The sequence below is a fragment of the Corythoichthys intestinalis genome, chromosome 6, assembly GCF_030265065.1.
Source record: "Corythoichthys intestinalis isolate RoL2023-P3 chromosome 6, ASM3026506v1, whole genome shotgun sequence".
Classification (NCBI taxonomy): domain Eukaryota; kingdom Metazoa; phylum Chordata; class Actinopteri; order Syngnathiformes; family Syngnathidae; genus Corythoichthys; species Corythoichthys intestinalis.
The window spans coordinates 25649007-25673480 of record NC_080400.1 but is presented as its reverse complement, the minus strand read 5'-3'; the positions used below and the strand labels follow the sequence as shown (position 1 = coordinate 25673480).

The 24474-nt window shown below is 39.7% G+C and overlaps 1 protein-coding gene across 3 annotated transcripts in view; it reads right to left on the bottom strand.

Annotated features, from left to right (window-relative positions):
* Positions 1–24474, bottom strand: part of stx1a (syntaxin 1A (brain)) — a 156559-nt gene that overhangs the window by 78048 nt on the left and 54037 nt on the right. For all 3 annotated transcript variants that reach the window (XR_009063436.1, XM_057838390.1, XM_057838389.1), the window contains exon 3: positions 8993–9092. Coding sequence is in view for 2 of the 3 variants with exons in the window: in XM_057838390.1 (XP_057694373.1) it covers positions 8993–9092 (100 nt within the window). In the remaining variant the exon portion in view is untranslated. The remainder of the gene's footprint in view (positions 1–8992; positions 9093–24474) is intronic.

Sequence of the window (24474 nt, the reverse complement as noted above, 5' to 3'; positions counted from 1 at the left end):
GGTTGACTAAATACTTATTTGCCCCACTGTATATATATAATTATATATTATATAAAAAATCTCAATTCTTGGTTAAAAGCAAAAGAAACCGTGCAGGGAGCATTTATTTTACGTAAATAGGGCGAATCTGCGGCTCGTCTTTAAGTTCACTGTGGCGCCGCCTTGCTACAAGTCCACAGCAAAGAGATTTCTCGTTGAAATTCTTGTGAATAAATGCTTAAATCCCTGAATTCTTTATAGATATGAACAGTCTCGATTCTAAAAGGAAAAAAAAAGGGGATGTTTGAATTTACTTTACTTAAATCTGTCAAAGAATGATCTCTATGTTAGCTATTTGTAATGATAAGGGGGCTGCCACAATGGCTTTTTCCATTCAAAATTCTTGTGAATAAATGCTTAAATCACTAAATTATTTATAGATATGGACGTAAAACTGTCTCGATTCTTTGTTAAAAGAGCAAAAAAACGGGCAGTTACGCATTTATTTTAGGTATATATGTCGAAGAATGACACCAGTGCCATAGCGGTTCCCATTCTCCCATTGATTTTTTTCACAACGTTTCAAAATGCATGCATGGTACAAAAAATACAATATTTACCTTGAATCCTCGAACAAATCGCTCCTGAGACAATCCTTCCTGTTTGCATGCGGTACAGCTTTCGTAGTTCTTAAAAAAATCCAAGCTTAAATCCGTCATGAGTGTGTGCAGTCTTCGGCTGACTATTAATAATTGAAGCTCGGCCCCCTATGGTAAGGGGTGATGCAAAGAATGACGAAGTATCAGGTCAATCGGTCATGAAGTCTGTAGTTTATAGAAGTAAATCCCTTCTGGAAGACTCAGCCGTCACGCTTTTTTTGTAATGTTTAAGGATTTTATGCTACCGGAGGAACATTTTTTTTGTGCAGTATTAAGAAGCAAAAAATGTTTATTCTAACCCGGAAGTGGGTCAACATGGACACACCCTTGCATACAATCTAATGTTATTAGTGCTTGGTTTGTGCCGGTAAGCTTTTCAAAAAAGAATATGCCGAGTAAACACTGCTGCTATGGAACTTGTAGAAACGACTCGACATTACGACATATGAATGATGTTTTCCTTTTACGTTTCCCAAAGCCAAAAAATCGGAGGAAAAAATGTGAAGAATGAATCAACTTGCGCAGATGTCCAAAAGACCAGTTTAACGCCAGCAAGGTGAAGCCATTCACATTTCATATGCAGCAAACATTTTGTTGGGGGCCATGGTCCTACAGAGGACAAAAATGTAAGTCATTTTGATATTTTTACCTATTTTTTAGCGTGGTGTTTTGCCGTGCTGCTTCTGTCTGACAATGAATGACCTGAAAAAAATCAAAATGGTATCTGACTGCCACTGTTGTTATCTTTTCTGTTGCAAAAAAAAAAAAAAAACTTTACTAAGGGGGAAGTGTAAAGAAATTATAGATCTAAGATTTGTTATTAATGAAAAAATTAAAAGTGTTCGCTGGCTGTCACTGAGTAGCATTTGCGATCGCTATACAAAAATAGCAATGTAAATTACCCCCAAGAACGGTCAGAGACGTAAAACAGCCAGACCATATAATTTATAAGAAAGACAGGGCATATGGTGGTAAAAGATAGATTGTTGAAACAGGAGAATGTCATTGTCAGTGGCGTAAGATGAACGTTCACAGTGCAAGGGCATCGGATACATACTGGAATAAGCATGTACAGGTATGAGATTCTGACGGTATGATAACCTTAAGCCAAAATATCACGGTTTCACGGTATTGCAATTACAGCTCTAAAATGTGTTAGTTTGATATACCTGGGTTAAAAAAAAAACCTACTTTTTTCATTGATTTCATTGAACAGGATTTTCATTTTTCAAAACATATAAGTAAATTGGAACATAAGTATAATGTTAAGGTAAATGAAAATAATTTTAAAAAACTGAAATATACAATAAGATTAAAATAAATGCAGACCTTTAGGTGAGCCTAAACCCACAGCCACAGCTCAACATTATTACCATAAGAACAAAAATAATTGAATTACTTTCCATAAAAAAGCACGTGTGTATGACTCAAATCATTTTTACATTATAAACACACACTCTCCTTATCAACACAGACAGTTGCCAGAGAGAAAAAAACGTTTTACCACCACTAGACACACTAAACACTAGGAGTGGGAACCTCTTGGTACCTAACGATACGATACGATTTGCAATACAAAACTCACGATAACGATGATCTGACGATATAGCGATATAACGATTTCCGATACATTGGTCAGGAAATCATTCTAGGATATTCTACAAAAAACTAATAAACAGAAAAACAAGCTTCTGCTGTGAATTGGAATGAGTTTATCACTCGTATACGTCCAATCCATTTGAACTGGGAGGGTGGCAGCGAATGAACATTCGTTCATTCGCTGCCATCCCTCCCACTTCAGACGGATTGAACGTCTATGTCCGTCAGTGGCAGCCAATGCCAGGCAATGAGTAATTTTGGTCCATTTAAGGTTATTTACCTGTTGATTTTCAGTTACTTCCTCTTGATTTTGGGGTATTTTATGGGTCACTTGCTGTTTTTTTTGCGTTACAGAACAGGAAGTGACCTGGGAATCACCCAAATGAAAAGACAGTGACTCAAACTCAACAGAAAATGACCTGTGAATGCCCTAAAATGAAAAGCAAGTGGCCTGTAAATGCCCCGAAAATCGGACCGAATGACTGTGAGTGCTCTGGTTTTGAATGAACGAACTTTCCCAGTCTAAATGGATTGGGCGTCGAGCACCGTCAATGGCAGCCTTTTTTTTTCTTTTTTTAACACCTTTTTAAAACGATATCTCGATTCTTGACAGGAGCATATCGATAACCTTTTGGGATACAAAGTATCAGAATATATCACCATTTCGATATTTTGTCACACCCCTACTAAACACGCTGGAGTTAACTCTTATAGCTGGTCGGAAACGTTCATGGCAGTGTTTACTAACCTTTAATTTTGTATAAATGCGAAATCATATTGGAGATATTGCCTCCTAGGCAGCCACCCTCCGCAGACATGTTTTACATGTCGGTTGGCCCTCCTCCTCTAAGACGCGGCCGTCTGTAACTTTTCTGTTGCCGAAGTAATCCCATACCAGCGATATTGTTTTCTTCAATGGGGAGAAAAAGTTTAGAAGTTTCACCTCCTCCAGCCATCGTATATCACAGCTGACTCACTGACACTGAGCAACAACCGGTGGGGGAGGGTTGAACCATGCCGCTGCAAGTGAGGGATTTCTCCCTGCATTTTTGGGACGTAAAAAATAGCTGAGACCTTGAGACGGTATGACGGAAAATTTTTGCATTTAAAAAAAAAAATTTTTTTTTTTGAAACAGTGACGTTCTCTTACCATGGTATACCTTGAAACCTGTAATCGGCACATGTCTATACTGGAATTATATCCACATATGAAAAAGGCCCAGATGTGAAAACACCGGAATCGGACTGTTCATACTGCATAAAAATGTAAGCATATGGACTAAAAAAAAAACGTAATTGACCTGCGGTGAGAACGTAGCCTTGGATGCGATATCGTGCTGCTGTGTGTGTTACGGCTGTACAATGGCTAATTAAAGACCTCGTCTGTCTGACACATGCACCAGGGAGCAGATCGATGCGTCCCCAGGCAGGTAAGTGGTACAGGATCAATGAGAAGGGAGGAAAAAGATTTTTGGGGGAGCATCCCTCGTTTAAGAGCAGGGGGCCCAAATCGATGCCCTGACTTGAATGAGCAGCAGGTGCGAGGAAAGACAAATGGGGTTGCCAGGGGATGTCAAAAAGATTGTGACTGGTGAATATAATGAACTGGTGAGAAAGAACAGGACAAGCTGTGCCCCTCGGAGATGCAACAGGAGCATTTTTGACAAAATAGCTCCTATCTTCCAACCTTTTTGAGAAAAAGAATATCTCCTCTATGTGGGGTGCTAGCCAACTTTCGACAGGCATTTTAAAGCCAATTAATAGCCAGGCTGAATCCAATCCAGACCACTGTGGCGTGGAATTATGTGTCACAAGAGCCCATCCGGAGTGTGCTTCTACTTCATTTTCATGACAATTATTAATTAATTGAACTAATTTGTGACATCTTTTTGAGCTAAGACTGTTCTAATACGCATCTCGCTCAATAAAGTTTACTTGTGCGATATAGTTATGGTCTCCGGAGCCTGGTTCGCAATCAAATCCCTCGCAGGGATATATGCTGGAGAGGAGATGATGAGTTTGGCAGGCTGTCAGGCCAACGCCAGAGGCACTGAGACACAGGGTTGTGTTAGTAATCACTTCCTGGTCGCTAAATCGTGACCTATATATTAGCTGTGTCCCAATTTAAAGCAAACCTCTAGACCTCAAACATTTGAAAGTAAAGGTTTTCCATTCTCAAGTCATCTATCAACATTAACAGTGACATACTTTAACTGATTTTTTTTTTTTTTTTTTGGTTTAACATTGCTGGAAAAACCTGTCGCTAAAAACCTCGGTGAAATTTGAATACTTATATTTATTCATTCAATCATTTAAAGTGCCTGTGACACAAGAAAGCATGATTATTTCATATTACACACGGTATTTTATGCTCCTGAATGGAATGGATGTGTGTAGAAGCGATCAATATATTTACGAATTTTTTTTAAATCCCGCGCTACGAAAATGAGAGACTTCTGGTCACAGTCTTGGATTTAGGATTTTGCGGATGAATTCGTTTATTTTTCGCATCAAGCCAGCCCAATGCGCTGCAGGCTTTTGTTGCTCCACCAGGTAGAGAGGTGTGAGGCTTTTTGGAATTTGAAAAGATCCTGTTAACAGCGAAGAATGGGCAAAACAACAAATGAAAGACCATTTGGACGGACGAGGAAGTGAGTAAGCTACATGTTTTATATTACGTCAAATACTGGGATCATGGCACACGTTTTAATAAGAAGGAAGCTTGCATGAGGTTGCTGGGGCAGCCCCCTGCTCTCGTCTACGGTTCTCGATTGTGTCGAGACTTCCACTCCTCTTGGGCCTCTTGGCCTGCCCGCCGAGAGCGCACTATCCTCGGCATGGGCTCAGGCAGCCACATGCTCCGACGTTGGCCGGTTTGTCCACCTAGAATGCAACACTTTCGGCGTTCATTCCCCTGCGCTTGTGATGTCATCACCGGTGATGAGCACTACCTGCCAAGGGAACGACGAGCCGAAACTTGCTCGCCGCCAGGGGCTGGCCGATCGGTGAAGGCAATCACCCCCGCCACCGTGTGCGACATTGGTCGGGGTAGTTTTGTGTGATTTTTTTGTGTTCGAAAGGCAAGGAAGAGACTTGGGAGAGCTGCTTGGTTTGGGTTTGCATGTAGCTCAGCTATTAGTCTCCGAGTCCCCGCAGGGAAATGAAAAGAGCCGGACTAACTATGGTGGCATAAAATACTGTTCGGGAGGTTTAAGAAGTTTTTACCATTATGCAGTAATTTAGCCCTGTCGTACTGAATGAATGCATCTCTCTACTCCAGACATGTCCAAAGTCCGGCCCGGGGGCCAAATGCGGCCCATGGTCAAATTTCATCCGGCCCCCAGCCTCTGTCATAAAATCAATAACATCTGGCCCGCACACAGACTTAATAAATTGGTCAGCAATACTGCAACCAGCATATGAAGTAGCTTACACAGCTGCTCCTCATTTACCCACTAAAAGGAAGCAGCACTTTAACCCTTTATTGCCAAATGTATCACATTTGATACACCTAAAATTTCATGATTTTCAGACTAATTTAGAATTTTGACATTTCTTTTTGGAAAAAAAAATGATGGATGAAAGTCAACACATGCATCTGCAGGTTCCACAAGAAAAAAAAAAAAAACACGATTTAGCATGGGTTATAGATATTAGAGCGCTTATTACACATATTCATTTTGACTTTTCTTTTCACAAATTTGAAAAAAAAAGGTTTCTTTAGGACCTTATTTTTCAAATTTTGGGATTCTCTGATAATTGCTTCATGGTGCAGGTATTTAAGGGCTAAGCAACATTACTCCGTGTGACCCTCTACTTCCAATTTTCTAAAATGGCGACACTCAACAAAAAAAAAGTTGACTGTGACAGCAGACGCTTCAAGGATAGGTGGAAATTGGACTATTTCTTCACTAAAATACGCAACAACTGTGTCTTGCCTCATTTGCAAAGAGACAGTCGCTGTTTTTAAAGATTTAAATGTGAGGCGATATTACCAAACAAAGCACGCTAACATGTACGACAAGATTACAAGGAAGATACGCAGCGAGAAATTGAAGCAACTTGAAGCTAGTTTAATTTCACAGCAGTAGTATTTCGCAAGAGCCCGACATTCGAAAGAGAACGGCGCAAAGGCTAGTTGTGAGATTGTTGAAATTATTCATTTAAAAAAATAATAAAGCAAATGTGACAAATGGCTTGTTAAATTTTGCTTAAATATATTGTTCTACGTAAAGGAAGTCAGCCAAGGTTGGCCCCCCACATTTTTACCACACCAAATCTGGCCCCCTTTGCAAAAAGTTTGGACACTCCTGCTCTACTCCAATATTTTTACAGGATATTCTTTGTATCCTAAGTATTTTTTCCTCAGTTGTTAAATAAATTGTATGGTCATGACTAGGGATGGGAATCGAAATCCGATTCCAATTCGGAACCGGTTCCGAGTGTTTCGAGGCCTCGACATCACAATGAAAAAGCCTTAACGATCCCTTTAACGAGTCCTAAAGACGCGTATTGCGTCGTGACGTGTCTTGTTGTCCAGACGCATCAAACTAGCATGGCGCCAAGAACCACTCGCTCCAAAGTTGGACTACACTTCACCAGGAAAGAGTGTGAAAATGAAAGGTTACGACGGGTAAGCACGAGCATTGCAGCCATAAACATAACAATGACAGCACGTAGGTTCAAACGCTCGAAAGTGTGTCTTCACTTTCACACACGGAAAAATTACAACAAAGCGACTTGCAGTCATTGCAAGGTGGAGATAACTGCATCGGGAGGGAATAGACTGCACTGTCCTCACCGAGACAGCTACACAGCTAGCTAAACTCCGAAATGACGATACAGAAGACGTTGGTATAATTTGCTGACTTTATTCAACCATCACTTGAAGAGTGAAACTAAGAATAGAAATGAAACAAATCAATTTCGTCCCCAATAACAAACAGGTTTGCATCAACGTAAATCAGCGATGATTAGCTGCTAATAACAGTATGGTTAGCATTCGTTCGCTAGCATTAGCACATCGTTCAAACCACTACACAACTGGATTTAAGTGTCCGATCGCGAGTGGAAACACAACAACAACAACACAAAAGATTATACATACAGGCGTTGCCTCTGTAGATATTAACATTAACAAAGAACGTAGGCTCGTAGAAGTGTTTCCCTCTCTCACTTCGCACGCTCACTCGCTTGGATGCGGCATTTCTTCGGGTGCCCAAACTGCGGCCCGCGGCCCAAATACGGCCCGCCTCCACATTTGGTCCGGCCATTTTGAAATTTTATTTTTTCTCAATCGTGTTATTTATTTCCTGGCCTTTTTCCTTGAAGAATTCAGAGCGGGTTATTTGGTTATTATCTATTTAATTAATAGTGTTTTTATTATTAATTATTATTATTATATTATTATTTTTATTTTATTTACTTTCATTCCGTGAAGAATCCAGAAAGGGTTATTTGATTGTGGCTTTCTGAAAAACAATTTTTTACATTTATGCACTTCTGCAATCGTCACACTTTTTTTGTTACAAACTGACCCCGGCCCCTCATCAGAGAAGGGGAAAAGTTATGTGGCCCTCACAGGAAAAAGTTTGGGGACCCCTGCTTTAACACATATTGCCAAACGCAGAACAACAACCTATCTCCCAATATATACCAATATTTTTTATTTCTATGAGATAAATGTTTCAGTAAAATGTTACACATTCTTGTGTATTTGCCACTTATTGCCACAGTTAACATTGAGGCTTTGGGCCTCTTTTGATCTCGTTGTGAGTTTGTAAGGTTGTGAGTTCTGATTAAACAAACTCGATGCCAATCAAAACATTTGTTGTTCTTTTTCCCCAAATTAGAATCGATAAGAGAATCGATAAAGAATCGAATCGTTAAGCAATATCGATAATGGAATCGGAATCGTAAAAATCCTATCAATTCCCATCCCTAGTCATGACAAATAACAGTCTAGTGCTAAATGGAATATAAAATATTAAAAATGCTGTCTTTGTCGCCTTTTTCCCGTTCTGAATCTTTCTCCTACTCAAAATAAGACTGTATGTCACATACTCCCTCTGGATCGCTAATTATGTTATTAAAAGCCACACTTGAACCATTGAACCACCTCCTCTGTTGGGCTCAATGCTAAATCCACCGAAATCGCTCGTTTGCTGACGTCATCACCCAGATGGAGATGCCAGAGCACTATAATGACAGGAGGAGCTAAACGGCAGATTTAAAGAGACATTTCTCATCATGTGCGCTTTGCCAAATTGTTGTATAATAGTCGAAACATCTCAAAATATGATTTTCATTCCAATAATAATGCTATTTAAGATTTTTTTATGGTGTGGTGTCTCATGCGCTCTAAAACACGCAAAGCCTTCTTGGACAAGGCTATGTGCTAGGGATATTAGTGATGTATCCTCCAAATTGTCTCAAAATAGCTTTCAAGAAGGACATATTTGGAGTATAGATTTGGAGCATTCTTCTAATTTAAATCAATTGGGACAGGCCTTGGCACAGTGTGTGACAGAACTGGCTTTCAAAAGCAGGTTTCTCAGGCTTCATACCCTCAATTGGGACACAGCTGATGAGTTTTTCCATTTTGTAGTACTAGTTTAATGACCAGTAAGTATTTGTTATCCGCGTAATAGCACCATCAACAAAAATTCTTTAACAATAGGCGAAAGCCAAAAATATTCCATGATGCAGAAAATCGTCATGTAATATATGCGATATATCTCCCAAATCAGTCTTACTCTCATCGGGGTTTGGTGATGCAAGGATTGCACTGTGTTTCCTCTTCACCTCCTCAACCTTCTCCGCCAGGGATTCAATGAAACCTCGGATTTCCTCTACCTGTCGAAAAAAGCAAGAAAAGAGAGATTTAGATCCGTTCTGAAGTGGGAGGAAACATTCATTTGACAAAGGTATAATTGAAAATAAACAGCAGTAAATTGAAGTAAAATAAAAAATCAATTTTCATATCGAAATGCCCCTAGAAAAATGTTTTTAAACTTATCACACAATCAGAACAGCTTACCCCAAAAGCTTTGTGGCACTCTAAAAAAGCAATGTTGATTTTTGTTGTTGTCGTCATAAAATTACATATTAAGCACATTAAACTAACAAGTTTTCTTTGAATGAAGATTTTTATGGTGTTCTTTTAGCTGCACACAATACAAGGAAGCTGGACCACATTACACCGGTTTTGAAATCGCTACACTGGCTTCCAGTGAGTCAAAGGATAGACTATAAAATACTACTGCTCGTCTACAAAACACTTAATGGCCTTGGACCAACATACATGCTTGACTTGTTAGATTCCTACGAGACATCCAGACCCCTAAGGTCGTCTGGAACTGGTCTTCTGCATGTTCCAAGAACAAGAACCAAGCAGGGTGAGGCAGCATTTAGTTATTATGCTCCTCACCTCTGGAACAACTTACCCGAACCTCTGAAGTATGCTCAAACTGTTAGCTCTTTTAAATCAGGGCTAAAAACGCTTTTGTTTAGCACTGCATATCCATAACTGTCTATATATTTCAATCTACCTGCTTTCTATTCCTCTTGTGCTTATCTCCATTGCTGATTTCAATTATTATTAGGAGTAGTAGTTTTTGTTTTATTTTTTATTTTTGTTTTATTTGTATTTATTTATTTTTATTCTGTGATTAAGTGCGATCTTTTGTCTTGGTTTTCACGTTGTATTGATTTAAATGTGATTTTTATGATCTTCATGTGATGTAAAGCACTTTGAATTGCCTCGTGTTGAATTGTGCTATATAAATAAACTTGCCTTGCCTTGCCTTGCACACTTGAAATGTGTCATTTGTCTTCGAATAAAGGCTCCTCTCTTATAGCTGTCCATGCGTCAGTCAAAGTTTAAAAATTGTACTCGCTCTGAACTCGGTGACACAGTAACAGGCTGTCTGTCTGTGCATCGTTGCCATGGAGACAAGTACCGCTCTCCACTTGCTGGCCCAACCAAAATACATACTGAAAACTAACAAAAATGTATTCATGTATTACATCTACCAAACGTATGTAAGCATATGGATACCAAATCCTCCAAAAAGTCCAGTGTCACATTTTGTGTAATATGTTGTAATATGTTGCAAGAGGTGGAAGTGACTGACAGGCAAATCCTCCAGTTATCTCTCTCATCAATCTCTGGTGTCAACTGAGCTGCAGATGAAAATGTGACATGAAGGGCAATGACAGCCAAGCAGGGCGGAAGTAATAATTTATCAAGAAAATCGGGTTATGAGCTTGGTTATGTAATGAATTGAACTCGCAAGCCAAGGTATCACTGTACACTTGAACATCATGCTTTTGACAATCTGCCACGAGCATTCGCGCTTTGACATCCTAACCAATCAGGGCCCTTTCCATCTGCTTCTGGCAATATGGGGGCAACATCTGGAGCAGCAGCAGGTCACTTCATCTCTCACGTCAGCGCTCTTTATCACTACCGACTTTCATCTCACCGCGCAAAATGTCTTGCACCTGTTCCGCTTCGGGCCTGCCCACGCCAACCAGCAAGCTCGGTAGATAGATCATGTGTTTGACAGTTTTCTTGCGGCTCATTTTTCACCTCCCTAGATCACCCATACGCAGAAGCAGTATATTACAAACATAAATACAATAATCAAAGAGTAGGGATTGACATTAAAACAACTCAGAAATTCGAAATAATAACAAATGTTGCACCGATACCAGTATCGGCAGGGGTCGGCGATACGTTACTAAAATGGTGGTAGTGGTGAGTACCAACAAATAGGGCACCGATACCATTTACTGGTATCACTTGACCGCAGCCTTCTTTCTCCTGACACTCACTACACTCTGTGTTGTGTGATGACACGTGATCACTTTGCATGCCAAGCAGCTACAGTGGGGCAAGTAAGTATTTAGTCAACCACCAATTGTGCAAGTTATCCTACTTGAAAAGATTAGAGAGGCCTATAATTGTCAACATGGGTAAACCTCAACCATGAGAGACAGAATGTGGAAACAACAGAAAATCACATTGTTTTATTTTTAAAGAATTTATTTCCAAATTAGAGTGGAAAATAAGTATTTGATCACCTACAAACAAGCACGATTTCTGGCTCTCAAAGAGGTCTAACTTCTTCTAACGAGGTCTAACCAGGCTCCACTCGTTACCTGTATTAATGGCACCTGTTTTAACTCATTATCGGTATACAACCTCAGTCAGTCACACTCCAAACTCCACTATGGCCAAGACCAAATAGCTGTCGAAGGACACCAGAGACAAAATTGTAGACCTGCACCAGGCTGAGAAGACTGAATATGCAATAGGTAAAAAGCTTGGTGTAAAGAAATCAACTGTGGGAGCAATTATTAGAAAATGGAAGACATACAAGACCACTGATAATCTCCCTCGATCTGGGGCTCCATGCAAGATTTCACCCCGTGGCGTCAAAATGATAACAAGAACGGTGAGCAAAAATCCCAGAACAACACGGGGGGACCTAGTGAATTACCTACAGAGAGCTGGGACCACAGTAACAAAGGCTACTATCAGTAACACAATGCGCCACCAGGGATTCAAATCCTGCACTGCCAGACGTGTCCCCCTGCTGTAGAAAGTACACGTCCAGGCCCGTCTGCGGTTCGCTAGAGAGCTTTGGATGATCCAGAAGAGGACTGGGAGATTGTGTTATGGTCAGATGAAACCAAAATAGAACTTTTTGGTAGAAACACAGGTTCTCGTGTTTGGAGGAGAAAGAATACCGAATTGCATCCGAAGAACACCATACCCACTGTGAAGCATGGGGGTGGAAACATCATGCTTTGGAGCTGTTTTTATGCAAAGGGACCAGGACGACTGATCTGTGTAAAGCAGCGGTCTCAAACCGACTCCACAAAGGGCCGCAGTGGGTCCTGGTTTTTGTTCCAACAGATCCAGCACAAACAGTTCAACCAATGAGGTTTCTACTAACATAAGCAGCACCTGATTGCAATCAACTGATTACACTTGTAAGAAACCAGATTGGTGAAAAGGTATTTGTCTCGTTTGGTTGGAATGAAATCCAGTACCCCCTGCGGCCCTTTGAGGACCGGTTTGAGACCACTGGTGTAAAGGAAAGAATGAATGTGGCCATGTATCGAGAGATTTTTAGTCTCCTTCCTTCAGCAAGGGCATTGAAGATGAGACGTGGCTGGGTTTTTCAGCATGACAATGATCCCACACAAAAAGCCAGGGCAACAAAGGAGTGGCTTCGTAATAAGCATTTCAAGGCCCTGGAGTGACCTAGCCAGTCTCCAGATCTCAACCCCATAAAAAATCTGTGGAAGAAGTTGAAAGTCCGTGTTGCCCAACGACAGCCCCAAAACATCACTGCTCTAGAGGAGATTTGCATGGAGGAATGGGCCAAAATACCAGCAACAAAAGCAAAAGCTTGTAACTGAACAATGAATGTTACCAAACAAACCTTTGACCAGGCCGACCGTCACAGTCCCCAGCAGAATAAGGAGCAAAACACAGGGTAGGGTACGTCGCTCATGTTCAATACATTTTTTATGGAATGAGCGCGACAAGGTGAAAATCGCCAACCCTCTTGCGGTGAAGCTACACACGACGTTCGTGCACATGAAATTTCACGCTTGTACATGTGCACCGATGATCAACGATGCAACATAAGAAAATAAGATATGGCTTGATTTCTGTCGCTGTCACCAGTCACTACAACCAATCAGCAAATTCCAAATGTTGTTAGAGAACACAACCTATTTTCAGAGCAACAAAATGGAAATATCAGTGCGACATCCTAGTAGGGCTGGGAGAAATGGCCTTAAGTACTTATCAAAGTAAATTGAGCAGATTTACCTCGATAATGATAAATGACTATAAATTCGCTCAAGTTGACTGTTTTATCATTTTAAAATCCGAATCAATGCATGAAATACAAATGAACCGTTTCTCGTTGATTTATTTCCGCTCTCAATTTACCATATTTAACAATCAGCATGGTGCTTTGCATGGCATCAGCACCATTGGTGTGTCAATGTGTGCGTGAGAGGGTAAACGTGTGCAAATGTAAAGCGCTTTGGGCATTATAACAATGTAGATAAATGCTGTATATAAGTACTCTCCATATATTTACCATTTACCAATTGTACATGCTGTGTAAACGTTAAGTATATAAAAATATCTTATAAACAATAAGCATTCAAGTATGAACATTTATAACAGCTTGTATGACTTGAACAATGTACATTATAAATATCAATATCTCAACTGTGCAAAAATGTCATAACACAAATGCCTTACACAAAGAGGGGCTGAACAGTACACTTCAGACAGAGTATCAGACAACTTATTGTTAATGAATGCTGTGACATGATTACACAAACACAAGTGTTTACTTCAAGGTTTCAAGTGTTTATTTTTTCCCCGGAGCATTTTCTGAAATACATGCACGCACATATGCACACCCTCACACACACAACCATTAAGCTATACTGCTCTAACTCTTTTACCAATAAAACACTTAAGATTTTATGATGGCAGTAATGACGCAGAATAAAGCAAGCACATACAGAAAGATAGCTGTGGCCATTTAACGGTCATATTCTAGGCTACACTGTTGGAATATACTTTATGCTGAATGCTGTACCACCCTTTCCCGCTTGGGGCAATTTGCCGCCGGCCGCCCCAGCAGGCCCTGGATGGACGCGCGGGACGGAAAAGGTGACGTGCCCGTTCGCGTTGCGCCGCCTCGGCCGGGCCGGATCATAAAAGCCATCAGAGAATTCACACACACACACAGATACAACATAATGCGACATGCTGATTGCTAGATGCAATCGTGCACAAACCAATCATTAAGTTCAGCCGTTTGGACAAGGTTACAGTCGCTGTCACAGGTGGTGATGGCGACTTTCTTCGCACCACACTATAGCCCCTTTCACACACCCCCAAACAGCGGGAATATCGCAGGATTTAATCGTGCAGCAGTTGTATGTAAAACAAATTCCCAGGTCGACTGACAAGGAGATTACGCGGACATTTCATGGGTGTTAAATTCCTGGGTCACAGCACAATGGCTGATGACTTAAGTATCATGGCGGGCCGATCATCACTTCCTCCCTCTTTGCAGTAAGACAAAAAGTGGTATACAAACATCGCAATTATCAGCATAGCAAGCTGGAAATAGCTAAATTACACTGAAAAAAATAACGAAATTAAATTGCTACACGATCCTAGAGCCAAGGAAGAAAGTATATCGTCCATCTTTGGAAATGTGTGGTTTATTTTGTTGCATATGTTAGGGTCCGCTGCTGCGGAAACTAGGTTGTACTTCAAAACAGAAAACAACGGAGGGATGCGTTCAAGGGTTTATTAAATACAAAAATACACGCGTTCAAGGGTTTATTAAATACAAAAATACACGCGATTGCAAAAAAAGGGGGAATTACACAACGCGTCTGCGACAGTAGAACCGATGAAGAGAGTCCATCGTCTATATTTGGAAATTCGTGGTTTATTTTGTTGCTGATGTTAGGGTCCACTACTGCGGAAACAAGGTTATACTTCAAAGCACAAAACAACGGAGGGATGCTTTGCAGGGAAGTATATGTTTTAGTTAAACACACAACATGTAATTAATTTCTTTTCTTGTCTAAACTTCTCCCGGACATGTCAACAAACAGCAAGAAGCAAGTTTTCGAAGAATTGTTCACTAACTGCTACATGTGAGGTTTGCGGTTAAAATTTATTCCTCGTAACTTCAATTTCAGCTCACCAAAATATGGCAGAATGACCGTTCATATCTTGAAAACTCATTGGTTATGTCATTTGTAAGGCAAACTGCGTCAATTTTGTAGCTTTGTCTTGGTTTTATTGCAGTACATGAATGATGTTGTTTTTTTGTCCACTCAGCATCTATGTACCTGTATTCTTATCAGCCCCTGCCTTCAGAATCAATGGTGCTGGCCGATTTGATTTTACACTGCATTAGCTACAGGGCTGTTTCTTGGAAAAAAATCAGCTTTCAGATTCATGTTCAGGGACAGTGAAGTAGTGGAGTAAGTCGCCACTGAAAGTCCAATATACCTCATGCATGACCCGCCACTGGTTAATATTCTGTTATCTCTTTAATTAGCTGTTGATTGGATTTTTTCCCCTTCGAAAACCAACATAATTGGTTTGAGAAGGCCACCTGGGACAAACCGGCCTGGATGAAAGGCTCATTGATGCAAACATTTGAAAGCCACAAACGGCGTCCGTTTGACGGGAAGATGATGTGAGTGAGCCAGGATGAAAGCACTACCAAGCTGTCTCACTTTCCAGACCACGTGTCGGTGAGTCACGGTGCGGCTCTCATAAGACAACAAGAGCGAATTTTATTAGTGTGGGTGCAAAACAACATCAGACGCGGTCGCAAAGTGCACACGCAAACACACACATACAGAAATACAACAAACACACTGTTTCACTTTCAGGGTTTCACAGGGCTTTGGCATGTACTGGCACTATAATTCCTGCCACTGATATGTTGTCCAAGTCCTGCTTATGAATTCACAGGCACAAGCAAGAAATAAATGACATCTTTTTTGTTTTGGTCTGCTTCGTAATGAAAGCTCGGGGCGCCAGCAAGTCTTACATCTGTTCACTTTACACTTGCATCATCAGTTTGGAGTGTGCTTGTCATAAAAACAGAACTAAACTGATAGTCAACGGTGAGTGAGTGCTGATCAATATATGACCAATTCAAATAGGCAAGTTTCCGAGGTACTTCCGCATAACTTATAACCGCATTTCTGCTCGCAACTTCCGTTTTCCACGTTCTCTAACTAAAAAACAATGGCGCTGGTGGCATCACTCACCAAAATTCCTCAAAAAAGACAATTTGGAAATACCACATCCATCTGCCATCATCACGACATGGGAAGACAACATGAAGAAATGGCTAAGAGTCACCACAACCAAAATATTTTGCATTTTATTGATTCAATGGCAATGGATGGAAATGCAATCAGAGACCTAAAAAGCTCCGAGGCATCCAGTACCTATGTACCTGCACAGCAACAAACGTCGTGCTGAATCATTTTTGGAGAGTCTGTGGGTTCCTCCGGTTATATTTCGCAGTTTTAATTTGGCCTACACACTGCTTATTTCAACTGCACTTCAAATTGTTCTGTCTAAACCGGATGTCTGTCGCAGAAAATGTCAATGATGATGCCGCTCAATTTTCGCTTAGGAAACTTGTCTATAAAAGCTTTAATTCTCAAAACTCGTCTATCTTGCTTATTGTTTTTTTTTTCTTTTTTTCCCACCCACAAGTGTCTCAAAATCTTGCTTGCTTGTGTCTTGTTCTTCTTGGGGAAGACACTAACTAAAATTACTACTCTTCCATTATTCTTGGATGGATCAGAATGAAATTTGGTAGGTATCCTAAGGACGTATACGTATTAATCCTTAGAACCCAAAATTATTGTGATGCCAAATAACCAATGATTCAAATACTAAGACTTTTCTAGGACCTTTTTAATGATTTTTGTGGTATCACAAAATATAGGCAAAATAACTCAAGATGTAATATTATGTAGTCGATGTGGTATTTTAAATCAAAATGCTTCTGAAAGTTTTTAACGATAACTTGGATTAAAAAGCTCGTTCCGAAAAAAGAAAGCCAACATTGAGCTAAATAACAATTAGCACTTCGGAATCATATTTTAAGACAACTTGGGGAACTTCGGGGAGAAGATAGTTTCAGCTGAAAATATAAACCAATAAACTATTACAGGTCAAAGAATTCAAGTTAACGCATCAAGACTACAGCAACTTGGCCTAAAGGTTGACTAAAATAACTCAAAAGGCAGAAGTGTTGAACATAGATGAACAAGAAACTTTACTTCCAAAAAAACAGACTTATCATTTCGCAATGTACGTATATTAATAACCATGAACAAAGATCATCATTAAAACAAAACAATAGCCATTGCTTTTACATGTCCAATTCTTGTCAAAATAGCTGTGAAATCAACACACGACATGCTTGCACATGTAGCGAGCTGTGAGCACGGCCCGTGTCGAATGGGGCGCCTGCTGCTGAACGATATCAGGAGGGTAAAGGATTCATTACGACGACCATCTGGGCCTCGTGTCAACTTTTCCAAGTCAACAGATGCTTTTTTTTCGCAACAAAAAGAGGAAAGAAAATGCTTTATGATTCCACTGATTCTATGCACCAAGACTGAAAAACGATGTTGGCAGTAGAAGCCATTGTGAAAACACACCTTTAATGAGGTGCACAGAAGCCTCAACTGAATCCATAATACAATAGGTCCTCTATATTGCAGTTTTTTGGAACAAATCTTTTTGTCTATTTTGTAGCAATTATTTTTTTAATACTATACTAATGTCAAATTTTTAGACGCAGTGGTGCACGGGTGTAAAACAGGAGTGAGTTCCGGATCTGACCCACCACCTAATTTTGTTTGGCCTGTGAAAGGCTAAAAACACAAAATTGCAAATTGTTGTCACTTTTAAAAATCGCTAAGATAGTGCAAGAATTTTTTTATAGGCGCCCAATTCATTGAAACTAGGACTTGCATTGAATGCTAATCCTTCAGTGCCATACAAGGCGATAGCCGTCTAACTCATTTTGACTGAGAGGAGTGAATGAAAGAACATCAAAATGGATTGAACGCATAGCAATGGCAGCCAAACAGTTAAATTAGTGCCCTGTAATAATTCGAGCATAAAGGGGACAAAGGAAAATGCATTGTTGTATATGTACATTCGTATGAAAAAGTATCTGAGCCTTTTGGCATTTCTCACATTTTTACATAACATCAACAGCAAATGTGATCTGATCTGTCAAAATCACACAGATGTAAAAACAGTGTCTGCTTTAACTAAAACCACCACTAAAGCCACACATTTATAGGTTTTCATATTTTAATGAGGATAGCATCCAAACAATGACAGAAGGGGGAAACATAAGTAAGTTAACCATCACATTTAATATTTTGTAGCCCCCCCCTTTGGCAGCAATAACTTCAACCAAACGCTTCCTGTAGCTGCAGATCAGTCTGGCATATCGATCAGGACCAATCTTGGCCCATTCTTGTCTTGCATGAATCGCTGTCTGTAGGTCATGCCAAAGCATCTCAATGGGGTTCAAGTCTGGACTTTGAGTTGGCCACTCCAGAACGTGTATTTTGTTCTTCTGAAACCATTCTGAAGTTGATTTGCTTCTGTGTTTTGGATCAATGTCTTGTTGCAGCTTCCATCCTCTTTTTAGATTCAACTGTCTGACAGACGGCCTCAGGTTTTCCTGCAAAATATTCTGATAAACTTTTGAATTCATTCTTCCATTAATGACTGTAAGTTGTCCAGGCCCTGAGGTATCAAAACAGCCCCAAATCATGATGCTCCCTCAACCATGCTTCACGGTGGGGATGAGGTGTTGATGTTGGTGAGCTGTTCCATTTTTCCTCACCACATGATGTTGTGTGTTACTCCCAAACAATTCAACTTTGGTTTCATCTGTTAACAAAATATTTTGCCACAACTTCTGTGGAGTGTTCAAGTGCCTTTTTGCGAACACTAAATGAGCAACAGTGTTTTTTGTTGTTGTTTTTTTTGTTGTTTTTTGTTTTTAAGACAACAGTGGCTTCCTCTGTGGTGTCCTCCCGTGAACACCATTCTTGGCTATAGTTTTACATATAGTTGATGTGTGCACAGAGATATTGGACTGTGCCAGTGTTTTCTGTAAGTCTTTAGCAGACTCTGTAGGGTTCTTTTTACCACTCTTGAGTATTATGCACTGAACTCTTGGCGTCATCTTTGGTGGACGGCCACTCCTTGGGAGAGAAGACAATGTGCAAAACTCTCTCCATTTGTAGACAACTTCTCTGACTTGATGGCTGAACATCCAGACTTTAAAGGATGGTTTTGTATCCTTTCTCAGCTTTATACAAATCAACAATCCTTGATCGCAGGTCTTCAGACAGCTCTTTTGACCGAGCAACGATGCACATCAGACAATGCTTCTCATCAAGACAATTTTTACCAGGTGTGTGTTTTATAGTGGGCAGATCAGCTTTAAACCACTCATCAGTGATTGGGCACATGCCTGATTTAAATTGTTTGGTAAAAAATGGTTTTAATTGCGTTTTAAGTCCTTAGACAGAGGGTTCACTTACTTATTTCCCCCCCTTCTGTAATTGTCTGCATGCTATCCTCATTTAAATATGAAAACCAATAAATGTTCGGGTGGTTTTAGTTAAAGCAGAAACTGTTTTTACATCTGTGTGATTTTGACAAAGATCAGATCACATTTGATGGTGATTTTATGCAGAAATGTGAGAAATTCTAAAAGGTTCATATACTTTTTCATATCACTGAATATTCAAACCCCAATTAGCTAGATGTTGTGAATAGGGCTGTAACTAACGATTATTTTTCATAATCGAGTAATCGGACGATGAAATTAAACGATTAATCGGATAAATGACAATTCAATGACATTTCATAATTTACCTTGAAGTTGTTTTCGGCTTGTTGTAGGTAGCAATGAAGACAAAATGGATGACTATTTCCTTCAACTGTATCGATTATCAAATATGTTGGCTACTAATTTATAAATCAATTTAATTGATTAGTTGTTGCAGCTATATTAAGAACCCTGTTTACACAGTAAGATGTCCAAAAGTTGGCAAAAATGTGAATTGTTGTTTTCCAAACTAAAAGCAGATTTTTGTTCATGTCCTACTTTGTCGCAACAAAAATATAATGAGGAAATCTGATAAAATGTACAACTGAGAAGTTATATAATATGTTGTAATTTCAAGAATTTAGACAAGTTTAAAGTGAAAAAGGTCAAAAACGATTATTGGTTATCAAAATAGTTGTCGATTTATTTACTGATCAATTACCGTATTTTCCCAAATATAAGGCACACCCGTGTATAATGCGCACCCCAAATTTACTTATAAAATCTAGGGAAAATTATTGTACCTGTTTACAACGCGCACCCTAATTTTAGCACCAATATATAGAAGAATACAAGAAAACAGAGCTCGTGTACAGATACAGGAATGTCATTTTACTGACTGGTGAAACACAGCATAAGCATAGCACATTGGTAGTTCAAAACATTACCATAAACAGACAATATTTATGGTAATAATACGATTTGACATCTTTTCCAACTTACCAGAATCTAGGAGAAAACAAAACAGATGTAACTTTTCTTTTAAAGGCTGCTGTATAACTTGCTCGTTTCATCATGATGAATAAATGTTTCTTCCATGGATTGATACGATAAAATGAAAGTGAGAACGTAAGTCGGAAATCCGTAAGAGCTCATCGCTGTCGACACGACAGTAACAATAGGAACTATTGTTATTTGGGTTTAAGTTTCCCGAGGGACAGATATAGCTGACGGACACAGGAAGTCTGTTTGCTTACATTTGTTATGGTCCGAGTTGCGGCGCTGCAATAAACGTTGACTCAAATGAGTTCAAGAAACTAAATTCTGTGCTTTATGAAGAGTGAAAAGAGCGGAATTTAACACAGACGAAATCATTCGGCCGATTAGAGTGAAGTATTATCGAAACAAAATGGTGACGTCACGCACCGTAATTGTCGGCAACGGGTCGCCGCATACGTTTCTTCAACACAACGTGGCCGTATCAATAAAAAAAAAAAAAATTCGGTTTATATATATATGTAATATATATATATTTCTCCCTCCATCCATGTACCCGTTTACAATGCGCACCATGATTTTACAAGTTGATTTTGGGAGGAAAAAAGTGCGCGTTATATTCGGGAAATTATTGTAGTTGACGATTAATCGATTAATTGTTGCACCTCTAGTTGTGAACATCTCAAGTCATATGATATTACATTCACGCAACATTTTATATTTTCTGTAAAAATAAATGCCCTGGAACAAATTAACAAAAATCTATAAATGGTTGGGTGATTAAGAAAGTCAAATTTAGAGCCATGTTAAGAGCAAGTGCACAGTGAAGGACAGAGTAATCTGCTAAGGCCGTCCACCTAAAAACCTAATTAACACACACAGTCGGGGTAAGACGCTCAATGGATTCCATTTTGACCTTCATCTCCTATACTTCACTGTCTGACGTTATTACCTCTATTGGAAAAGTCTCCAGCTCAGTGGTGACCTGCTTTGACAATGTCTTACTAAAGAGCAGTGTTCTATCTAAAAGTGGAATTCCAGACAAATTGCGGCCGCATGTTTCAAGTTACAGGCTGTCTGTCGGAAGAACAGAATAGGCAGAAAAGCAATGTGAGCGAACTTTATAATGGCGCCCATTTCATCTCCATTGCAGCCTTTTTTTTTTTTACAGTTATTCCAACAAAAAGGATGCTTACCCTTGAAAGGCAAATAGAAGAAAGGCCTTTTGCATATCAAGTTGTGATTCTTAGACAGCAGTGAAAAAATCATGCACTCAGCCAGCAATGCTAAATGACAGCTTGACTGGACTTGACAAAAATGAGTCACATTTTGTAATAAATTTTAACTGTGATATGGATTCTTTGAGGAAAATCAATTGCCTCGATTAAACAAAAATAACGCACAAATATTTTGTTGCTGTACTTAACCCTTTATAAACTTACTGTACTTTTATACTCATTTAAAGGGCAACTGAAGAGCTTTTTGGATTTCGCTCTTGAGTGTTTTACTCAGTTGAATTGTATTAAATGCATCATTCGCTGTCTCAAAAAGTCACGTAAAAAAAAATAATAATAATAATTGACCGCGTAGTTTTTGAGTTATGGCCATAGCAACACCATAGCAACGAGGGACGCGCCGCCCTGCCGACCGCTACCCGATGACGTAACTTTCAGGGAGCCTCGCCACCACTCTGAACACGGAAATATAGCACCATGCTATCCTCGCCATATATTGCAAACATTTTCTGGGTTTTACTCGCGAGATCCGTCATGCCATCGCGATGTGTAGCGATGAATTGCTCACAGGAAGACTCGAGACTCTATGCGTGGTGCAAAAAAACTTCTCCTGCAAAGGTTTGGACCGTTTTTATGAGCATGCATACAAGTCCCCAATCGGCTCATTGTTTTCATCATTTCAGCGACGACAGCTTTGAAAACCTACAACAATGCAACCTTGGTTTTACAAAGACGTAAGTAGACCATTACTGGCTTTTCTTGATAAACGAGGGGGACTCCTACTGCCTGTTTGTTGAAGCGCGACATTTTTTTTGTTGCTGCTGCCCTGTCATAAGTAGATAAGTTTGCTGACAGGTCTACTCATGTGATTTTATTACTATATCAATAGGTATTGTGTAAATTCGAATGTCCCCAGCACGAAATAGGTCCTTGGCTTGTTGTTTTTTGGCCTGTCACAGGGTAAATATATATTGAAAAATCAATAACATATCATTCATATAGCCACATTTGGGCTAGCTTTACCATATTTAGATCGGTAGGAGCTGTCCCATTACCTAATATCCAGTTTTAGCTATATGGAGCGCATGGAAAAATATACAACCATGTAATCACATTCTCTCAAATAAAAAAATCACGATGCTGGACTTAAGCTTACCACTCACTCTCCCGTTCGTGAAGTGTTCGAGCTGTCAATTGGCGTCATGACGACATCTGCTGTGTCAAGTAAATCGCCGCCATCTGACGCCTCAGGTTCAAACATGTGGGGATTAATTGTAGTTCATCTTTCCTGGGAGCCTTTGCCATCGGTATCGTCACGAAAGAGCGATCCTGAATGGTTACCTTTGGTGGAAATATCACTGACAACTTTGTTGCTGCTATGCTAGTTGTGGATAGTCTTCTCTGTTGCGTCGGGGAATCTACGTCACACTTCCGGGTTTGCGAAGGGATCATAAACGGAGTGCAAAAAAACTAAAAAAACGCAAATTATCCTTGCAATTACGTGTTGACAATTTCATGGTTGTTTTGACGAACTCGTCCAAAGTTTATATTCGTAAAATTACACCAAAATCCGGAAAGGTCTTCAGTTGCCCTTTAACTCATTGACTGCCATTGACAACGCTAGACCTCCAATCCATTTTGTTCGGAAGGGCTTGTGGCTGCAGTGCACTGGAAGTTGAGTATTCTTCATCAGTCTTTCCAATTTTAATGAATGGGATGTCTATTGTTATCAATAGCAGGCGATTAATTTTATTAGAGTCTCAACAGGGCTAGGGAACCTATGGCTCACGAGCCAGATATTGGTCTTTTGACGGCTGAATCTGGCTTGCAGACAAATCTTTAATTATTTTTTTTTAAATAGTTCTGTTAAACTCCTTTGCGCATTGCGCGAATCGGCGACGGTCACTGGCGACTAGAAAGCCGATTCACAGTAATTTTTGCTAGTTGCTAGTTGCTACAAACATTCGTCAACAAACGGCTATGGTAGATATCACATATATCTACAGCTAGACAAATTGGCAAAATCTTGACTTGAATCTATCTTTAAATGATGACACAGTTTTAAAACTTTCATGTCGAAAGTAGACAGAAGGGAAATTATGGAATAACGGGAGCAATGTTAACAACTTTAACGGTTGATTCACAACATTAAATTATTTGAATGTAGTTTAAAGCTGCCAATACAGAATGAGGACTTGAGTATTTTATTTACTGTTTTTAACGGTTAACTTGACACTAAAATAGTAGTTTGTTTAGCCTGAGAGGATTTTTGAACAATTTTGGAACTAGTGTACAAAAAATTAAAAGCGGGGGGGAATGGGGGGTTTGTGGTGCATCAATAATCGATTTATAATCTAATTGGAGCCTCTGAATCGTAATCGAATCGCCCAAAGATTCCCACCTCTATTGTTGAGCCAGTTCACAGATTTGCAGCCCACGCTCATATTTGCAGTTTCATTTCAATGGTAAGCTTCACATTTTTCCTTTTTCCCCACCTGCACTAACATTTTTGGAACTCTTGTTTTAATTTCTCTCACAAGAAAATCCGCCATGCGTCCGTCTTGCGGGAAAACAAAGAAACTGCGGCTCTGTCATAAATCGTCGTATTTCGAGCATGTCTTCAGATGTAGAAACAAATAGCGAGTCAAATTTACGCTGGATGTCGAAAAGTGTATTGAATCGTGTATTGAAGTGATCGTATGTCGAGGTACGACAGTATAAAAAATTATTTAAAGCAAATGATATTAAAAAGAAAAAAAGTTTTATCTTATTGGGGGGTCACAAACACTGTGTACGTCAGTTTTTATTCATTTT